We start from the raw sequence: 9626 nt of genomic DNA, 5'->3' as shown, positions 1-9626 counted from the left end.
ACCTGTCTGGGAGGGGCAGATGAAAAGAAATGCGGATGGGTCCCTTGGGATGCAAGGGTGAATGATTGTCACCAGGACTGATTGTGAGGACTGGAAATGTAAAGGTGGGCATTTTATAGCAAGGAGGGGAGTGATTAACCTTTCAGTCTAGGACCGCAGGGCCCTGGGACTATCAATGGAGAAGAGCGGAGAGTGGAACCCCACCCAGAGGAACAGTGAGGACAGAGACTGAGACAGAGAGGATGACATGAAGAGAAAGGATGACGCCAAGAGATGGAGTGGCTGGGGACTAGGGATCCAGAGAGGGAGAGGGGCTGTGTGCTGAGGACTGTGGGGTGGGGGGAGGGCGGGATTGCAGGGTATACCCTTTGATTGGGCGATGATGCATGGATGGGATGGTAACTATGGCAATGAGACGATGTATGATGGAATGAATGTAAAACTAATGTTCCCCCATGTAGACTATCACACAATACCCAATAAAACATTAAAAAACAAAAAAAAAAGAAATATGAGCTATATCATGAGTAGGTATATGTCCACCAATGTTCATAGCAGCACTATTTACAATAGCACAAAGATGCAGACAGCCTAAGTGCCCATCAATGGAAGAGTGTATAAACAAATTTTGGTACATACACACAATGGAATATTTTGGTACTTTGAAAAATAACAAGGAAGATGCAAGCCACCACATAACATGGATGATAAACCTTGAAGACATTATGCTGAGTGAAATTAGTCACAAAAGGAGAAATACTGCATAGGACCTTCTTGTAAAAGCTTAAGAAAAAATAGCCACACTAAAAGGGGGGAAACATTTGTCAGTTACTGGGGTGTAGGAGGCAGGGCAAGATGGAGCACCTGGTAGGGACTAGACACGGATAGTTTGGGTGTTGGTGGGGCAATACAGAAGAATGAGAGGAGAATGGAAGAACAAGGCAGTTGGGAGAACATTTAGGCAGGTTTGCATGGGCTAAGTGGAACAGAGATAAATAGTGATGTTTGCTCAACTATGGAACAACAGAGCTCTGTGATACAGGGATTGAAGCATGGCTTGAATGGGTAAAAGAAGGGAAATGATGTTAAGATGCTTGACTGTCTTATGAATCTTGTTTTCCCTTGTCTACTATTGTAAAATTGACACTTGAGGGAAAGAGAAAGGAATAGCCAGAAACATCACTGTAGAAAGCCTGTAAGCCCATCTTCAGCCTATAACTGATTGGAATACCTGAACTGGGGTTGAACTTGCCCAGTGAAGGAGTCTTCCTTCGGAGTCTTTGCAATGCATAAGACCATAGGTGGAATCCTGATCCCCATCCAGAATCTTCTGAGGTGGGAAATTTCTACTTGAAAAGACAAGCAGACCAGCTTGGAGCAGCTAAAGGAACAGAAGATACTTCTTGAAAGAAAGACCAGCAGGAAAAATCAGAAATAATAACGGCGGTCTGACTGACTACTACAAGATCAAGCAAGTTGTTCAGTGGGGAGCCAGCAAGTCACACAATCAAGTCCCCCTTCCAAGACTGAAACTCAAAGGGAATACAAGAGCAGGCATGCAATCTTGCTGGTGACCACGTTGGTCTACCAATAAGGGGAAGTAGGCAAAAACAGCAATGAAGCTGTGAGCTAAGTCCAACCACATTCAATAGACTCCTGTCAGCCTGGATCGTGACCTGGTTGGCCAGCAGTATAACGAGACCTGGGGACTCCTGAACCTGTAGACAGGGATATAGTCACAAGGGAATAGAGCAGAGAGTGAAGTGTCCAGGTGATGTAAAGTGAGGGGAGATATACAAGAGTACCCATACTTGCAGATAGTACCTATTTGACCTAGCTTCAATGGCTGGATGATCAGAACGCAACAGGAGGAAGAAAGAAGAGGAAAAAGAGTGTAATCTGCTACAATTTGATGAACTAGACCTATACTTAAGGATGTAGTAGCTTAAAAGAGGGAACGAAACTTACAGCAAGGATCATTCCCACCCCCTCTGTACAAAAGGTTGACTGGGATGGACAACTTAGATATTGGCTACCCAAAATGGGAGATGGGACAACAAAGGCATGAAGTGACTGACTTTCAAGTTCTCAAGAGGGAGCTTAGTTTCAGAGGTGTGGGGGAAGGTAGAGTCTCCACAGAGTGGTTTCCAACCTATCTAGATGGGACTGGTGAAAGGAGATGGGGATAAGACTCTTGTAGTTCAATAGTGAATAACTGCTATCAGGACTTATTGTAAATGTTGCAAATGTAAAGGTAGATGTTTTGTAACAAAAGGAAGGGAGTGGTTGATCTTGCAGCCCAGAAGTGGAGGATCCTGGGACCATCAAGGGAGAAGAGGGAAATGCGGGACCCTATCCAGAGAAGCAGCAATGCCAGAGATAGAGGCAGAGATGATGATGGAGAGAGATGGAGCAACTGTGGACTCTAGACTCAAAGAGGGAGAGGGGCTGTGTGCTGGTGGCCAGAGGGGCTGGTGTGCAGGGTATACCCTTTGGTGTTTGAATGGTTATATATTCCTGAGTGCTTCGGTATACATCCAAAAAAGAAAACCAAAAAACAGAGGAAACGGAAGCACATGCTGTTAAATGATGATGCCTGGAGGGGATTGAAATCATTGCAATGAAACAAAATACAATAGGATGATTGTAAAGCTGATGTTTTCCCATGTAAACTATCACTCAATTCACAATAAAAAATTTATTAAAAAAAAAAAAAAATTGACTAGTGCCCAGTTCTCTGTCTCTGGGTATTATAACACGTTAATAACCCCAAAGACAGAATGGCACAGCAATCAATCCCCCCAAATAATTTGTGATTACTTTTTCTCCATGGTTCAGTTTTCAGGTCCTAAAAAAACAAATGAAGCACAGTATCTTACCACTGACCATATCTGAACATTCTCAAAATACAAGATAGCCAGGACCCCAAGCCAGAAATCAGGGTGCCATTTTGGCATCCCTCACTTCAACACCCATGTCCACATCATGAAGATTTCACCTCCTAGTTTTCACACTCATCTACTTCTTTCCATAGATATTACTCTAAATGTACAATACTTTCTTCTCTGTCATGAATGATTGCAGTGTGCTCTCCCAGTCTTACTTCATGAATGCCTGTTCCCTTCAAACTAAGTTCTACTCTGTAGCCTGTAAGCTCTTTTAAAATGCTGATGGGATTCAGTCAATAACTCCCAGCTCCATCCTTTCACCTTCAATGGGCACTCACTGCTCTGAAAAATCATGTCTAAAGTTTGTAACAAGATATAAAAGGCCCTGCTTCATCTAGCCCTTGCCCATTCTTCCCGCCTTAGTCCCCACCAACTACACTCTGGCCACACCTGGCCTTATCCTTTCTACCTTTGGCCCGTGAATATGCTGTACCTTGGCCTGGAGTCCTTGCCTTTCTCCTCCCATTTTCATTCAGTGAGTGCATTCTCTCCCTCAGCCCTCAGCTGACAAGCTACTCAGAAGGGCTGCCTCCCTCCCACTAGGCTCTCAATGCCCCATGCACCTTCCTACTATAGTGGTTATTAGGGTCTCAATTTAGCATTTCTTTGTGAGGCCATCTGATTAACATTGGCTCTCCTAAATGATTCTAAGCTCCATGAAGGCAAGGGCCATGTCTGTCTGGCTCATACTATACTATCAGCATCAGGCATGCTGTATGGCATATGTTGTTAGAAGCTGTTGAGCTAGTTCTGACTCATAGCAACCCTACGTACAACAGAACGAAATACTGCCCAGCCCTCAATGAAGTTTGGCTGAAAGGATGAATTAATAAGTCAGTTAACACTGCAAATGGAGTTGAGTAATGCACAGCCAGGCTATAGCTGACAGGTGTTCTGTGCATTCACTCATAACAAATCCAATCACTTGTGTTTCTTTGTCCCTCAGCTATCAGGGTCTTTTCCTGCCAATGTACTTGCCAAGGTTCCAAGTCTGCAGCTCCCCCTGCCTCCTGGACTGGTATGGCTAACAGAAAGGGTGAACTCTGGATTTAGGATTGCCCAGAAGTGGAGCATCGTACCAGCCAAATAAACCATGGCTCACCTACTACAGTGCCTAATATTCAGCCCATCTGAAGCCAATGGAGTGGGAAGACCCAGTCATATCTCTCAGCATTTGTTCACAGCCCTGGAGACAGGAAATATTGTAGAGAAATGGGAGATGGAGAGCAAGGGAAGATTCTTAGGACTCCTTCCATTAGTGGATATCCTTACTCTCAACAACCAAAAGGCTGGCATCCTTGTTGCCTGCTCTACCCCTGACCCTGATCACCCACCACCTAGGAATCACCGTGTTCCACTAGACTCACACGGCGGTGATGGTTGCCACAGTCTTGAGACTAGCCGGGTTCCGTATCATCTTGTCCAGGGTGTTGACAATCTCTGCAAAGCGGGGCCGGCTGTTACGGTCCTTCTGCCAACAGTCCAGCATGAGCTGGTGTAGAGCAGCTGGACAGTCCATGGGTGGGGGCAGCCTGTAGTCCTGCTCAATGGCATTGATGACCTGCAGTGGCACATAAGGGGACATGTGTGATGAGTTAATGAGGCACCAGCTAGGCATTCACTAATTAATCACCAAGGATGGAGGCTCCCTGACCCAAGCTGGCTCAGGTACCCTCCTTCATGCTCACATGTCTCTCATCAGAATGCATTTTTCTGTGTACTTGACTTTTCTCCCTCCTACAAGGCAGGGGCCACATATCCCAGCACTTGAAGCAGGAGCTGACACACACTACAAGTAACCAGTTGCCATCAAAGGAACTGCAACCTATGGTAAGCCCATGTGTTGTAGAGAGAACTCTGCACCCCAAACAGCATTCATGTGGCCTTTTAGAAGAAGACTCTCCAACCTTTCTTCTAGGGTACCTCTGGGTAGACTCAGTTAGTAGCTGAGATCCTAACCATTTGTACCACACAGGGACTCCATAATACACACTTTTATTATTGTTGAAGAAGAAGCTGGTGAATGGCTCAGATTTCTTCTTTAAGAGAACACTGGCACAACTCTGCCTTACTGGTAGCTGGTGAGAACCTGAGGTGGCGTATCTATGACTCCTAAGAAGCCCAGTGCAGCCACTATTTGTAAAGTACATCTACCAAAACCCATGATGGCCACAGTCTCTCATTGTGAAGGGAAGGAACAGGAGAAAAGGAATCAGCATTTAATTGCAGAGCCTACTCAGTAGGATAAGGGTGGGGAACTTCCTACCCACAGGCTATGTAAGGCTTGAAATCATTTGGTCTGGATCTGCCAACGCAACCGCAGTTCTAGCCACCGCATAAGGAGTAAACAAAATGTCTGACCAAATATGTTGTTGTTGTTAAGTGCCACTGAGTTAGTTCTGACTCATAGTGACCTTTTATAGGGTTTTCTAGGAGTAGCTGGTGGGTTTGAATGGCTTGTGGTTTGTAATCTGGTGCAGATCCCACAGCATGCCATACCAGAAGTTTGTTTGACCAGGTATGTTATTAAGTGCTGTCAAGGCATTTCCAACCCATTGTTGTTGTTGTTATGTGCCGTGGAGTCGGTTCCAACTCATAGAGACCCTGTATAGGGTTTCCGAGGCTGTAAATCTTTACGGGAGTAGAAAAGCTCGTTTTTTTCCCATGGAACAGCTGATAGCTTTGAACTGCTATCTCTGAGGTTCACAGCCCGATTCTTAACCACTACGCTACCAGAACTCCTAGCGACCCTGTATAGGGTTTCCAAGGAGCGGGTAGTGAGCATGAACCGCCAACCTTGTGGCTCAAAGGACTTTGCAGTCCAGTGCATTAGCCCACAGTGCTACAACCAGAACTCCAGGTATAGCAGGCTAATTTTTAAGTTTATAATTTTGTATGAGGAGCTCCGATAGCGTAGTGGTTCTGAGTTGGGCTGCTAATCTCACGGTCAGCAATTCGAAACTACCAGTGGTTCTGTGGGAGAAAGAGGAGTCTTTCTGCTCTTATAAAGATTTACAGCCTCAGAAACCCTATACAGGGTCGCTACGAATTAGAATTGACTCCACGGCATATAACCATCACCAGTTTTGTATGCCGTACAAATGATATTATACATTTCGACAGAAAAATGTTCCCCAACTCTGCTGTAGGATAAGCATTTTAGTGTAAACCATAAGGTTGGCAGTTTGAGCCCACTAGCTGCTCCATGGCAGAAAACTTAGGCTTTCTGCTCCTGCAAACATTTACAACCCTAGAAACCCTATATAGGGTTGGTATGAGCGGAAACCAACTCAACTGCACTTTAACAGCAATGTTATGTATTGAGCTGCTAACTGGAAGATCCGCAGTGCAAATCTACCAGCTGCTCACATAAAGATTTACAGCTTCTGAAGCCCTATACAGGGTCACCATGAGTTGGAACCGACTCTACTGCACACAGCAGCAGCAACTATGTATATTCCAGAGACAGGGAAACCTACAGACCCGCTATTGTTGAGGAGTTTCTGACTCCTCATGGTGACCTTACAGAACAAAGTAGGACTATTCCCTAGGGTTTCCAAGGCTGTAAACCTTTACTCGGCCACATAGCCCTGTGTTCTTCCAGTAGAGTGATGGCTGAGTATGAACCACCTTGTGGTGAGCAGTCCAACACTTAACCCATTGTGCCACAAGGGATCCTCCAGATGCTGTCTATGGATTCTTTACCTTAATTCTTGAGAAGCAACATAAATGGAGTTGAATTTGGTTAAGTAAATTAGTACAATTAAAATGGTTAAAATAAAAAGGTAATCAAACATGAATATCTCCAGTCAGGTTTTGGTAATTTTCAGATACCTCAAGTGTTATTTTGTAATAATTTTAGGATCTTTAATTACTTTTGTCTATTTTCACATTTTCCCTATTATTTATTTCTTAATTTTGAATTCATTTACATCAATAGCCAATAATTGTGAACGACCCAAGTGCTAACGACATGGGATCAGTTGAATTTATTATGGTACACCCATACAATGGGATACAATGTAGGCCTCAAAGTGATATTTCAAAAGTGTACCTATTGAAATGGAAAACTGCTTGCATTGTAATATTAGGCAAAAGAGTGGGCTACATAGCTGCAGATACAGTCAAATCTTGCATTTGTAGAAAACAAGAATCAAACAATAACAAGAAACCAACAATTTTACGTGCACACAGAAAAGGTCTGGGAAGGCTATATAGCAGGGAGTTAATGACAGATGCCTCAGGGAGGTAGAAACAAGAATGCTCTTTATGGTTTACTTTTTGCTTATTTGTATTTCCTATTTTCTTACAGGAAAAAAAAAGTCAGACTCATTTCAGGCGACTATTCTCATTCTTTTCTGTCTTTATCTTTTACTTAGTAAATTGGCCAAAAGTGAATATTTTCAGTTTATGTTTTTACAGTTCTTATGCACTATATATTGACTATGACATAGGCCTGAAACAGGATGAGAGCCTGGAGTCATTAGAGGAAATCAAAGCATATTATTGTTTCTATTCTACCTGGTAGAAAAGCCAACAAGAACACCAACCTCACCTCTATTAGCTCCATAAAGCTCGTGACGCAGGGCATTCACATTTGAACCATGCGTTGAACCAAGTAATTTTAATCTCTGCCAAAACTGTTGCCAATCAAATTACCTGTCATCCTTGTAGGAAAGTATTTTAACCATTTTCCCTAAGAGAAAATAGAAGCCGCAGTGGTCAAGAAACTTGCACGAGGGCACACAGCTGGTAACTGATAAGGCTGGGAATGCGTCACAGAAGTTTTTGATTTGAAATTCTGAACTTCTCTAAACCCACTCTGCCTAGACCACTATGTATGTGGCTGCCACTGTCATCTCTAGCGTCAGAGAACAGCCCCTGTAGCTGTACCTTCATGGCATCAAATGTGGAAGAAGCTAAACCAACTGGCAGTCGCCAGGTTATGAACATCTGACTTACGGACAACTCCCACTTGCCCTTTAATTTAGTTATGTAACTTTGTCCTCACTTGGAAACAAATTCTTGTCCTTACTTGCAACAAATTCTTCTACAGAATCACCTTTACCTACTGCACTTGCAGCACTGAGAACAGTGAAGAGACTATAATCAAAAACACCCACCTACTGCCATCAAGTTGATTTCAACTCATAGCGATCCTTCATAGGGTTTCTGAGACTGTAAATCTTTATGGGCGCAAACAGCCTCCTCTGTCTCTCATAGAGTGGCTGATGGGTTTGAATGACTAACCTTGCAATTAGAAACACAATGTCTAAACCACAGTGCCACCTGGGTTCCTTATCTTGCACTAAAGTAAGGCTAAGAACCGTATGTATGCAGCTCTTCCAACTTACTTACAAATTCGACTTAAAGACACACTGAGGAACTGATCTCGTTTCTAACCCTGGGGCTGCCTGTAATACACAAGCCCCAGCTCCCAAGCATCAGTCTCACCAGCCGCACTCATAAACAGGAGTCCCTTTCTTCCACCTTGTTCTAAACAGCCAGATTGAGGGGCCCTGTCAAAATCTCCTTTTGTTGTAGTTCTTGTCAAGTGCCATGGAGTCAGTTCCAACTCATAGCGAGCCCGCATAGGATTTCCAGGGAGCAGCTGGTGGTTTTGAATTGCTGACTTTCAAGTTAGCAGTCCAGTGCTTTTCCTATAGCACCAGGCCAGGACTCCTTTCATTGCAGAGCCAAGTGGAATTACCCACTGAATGGACCACTGAAGCTCTTTCTGGGGTGCAAGTTAGCTGGAGTCAGAGGAAGGGGCTCATGTCTAAATTCAAGTGCTTGTGGGGCTACCTAAAAACTGAAACCAGTCACCGTGTAGTCAGTTCTGACTCATGGCAATCCCACGTGTTGCAGAACAGAACTTCACTCTATAGGGTTTTCCTTATCTGTGACCTTTTGGAAGCAGATCACCAGGCCTTTCACGTGAGGTGCCTCTGAGTGGGTTCAAACCAGTAATCTTTTGGTTATTAGTCAAATGCTTAATTGTTTACATCACCCACGGACACCCTCATGAGACTCTGACTGTAGCGCAGCTAGTGCTTCCTGGTACTCCTCTAAACTGCCTGAGCCTTGACTCAAGTACTAATTTATTTCCCTCACTGAAGCAGGACCATGAGAGGGGCATTCCAGGGCCAGCCTCCATCATGAAAGGGAAGAAATGGGGATATGGCCTTTACTGAGCCCCCACTTTGTGCCTGATGCTTCTCAACATGCATCACCCCATTGGGTCATTTCATCTTTGTAACAGCCCTACCTGCTCATGGAATGTACGAAATATGAATCTGGGAAAACTGGAAGTTGTCAAAAATGAAATGCAATGCAAAACAACAATATCTTAGGCATTAGTGAGCTGAAATGGCCTGGTATTGGCCATTTTGAATCTGACAACCACATGGTTTACTATGTCGGGAATGATAAATTGAAGAAGAATGGTGTTGCATTAATTGTCTAAAAGAACATATCCAGATTAGTCATGAGGTACAACACTGTCTGTGATAGGATAATATCCATGCTCTGGTAGCGCAATGGTTACGAATCGGGCTGTGAACTGAAAGGTCAGCAGTTTGAAACTACCAGCCGTTCCGTGGGACAAAGATGAGGCTTTCGGCTCCCGTAAAGATTTACAGCCTCAGAAACCCTGTACAGGGTCGCTATGGGTCGGAA

At 44.1% G+C, this 9626-nt stretch overlaps 1 protein-coding gene across 1 annotated transcript in view; it reads right to left on the bottom strand.

Annotated features, from left to right (window-relative positions):
- The window catches only part of EPHB1 (EPH receptor B1), a 743041-nt gene that overhangs the window by 32529 nt on the left and 700886 nt on the right, over positions 1-9626 (bottom strand). The window contains exon 14 of the mRNA XM_006846598.1: positions 4316-4509. Coding sequence (XP_006846661.1) covers positions 4316-4509 — 194 coding nt within the window. The remainder of the gene's footprint in view (positions 1-4315; positions 4510-9626) is intronic.

The sequence above is a fragment of the Chrysochloris asiatica genome, unplaced genomic scaffold (genome assembly GCF_000296735.1).
Source record: "Chrysochloris asiatica unplaced genomic scaffold, ChrAsi1.0 scaffold00028, whole genome shotgun sequence".
NCBI classification, from domain to species: domain Eukaryota; kingdom Metazoa; phylum Chordata; class Mammalia; order Afrosoricida; family Chrysochloridae; genus Chrysochloris; species Chrysochloris asiatica.
This window is presented reverse-complemented; position numbering and strand designations above follow the sequence as displayed.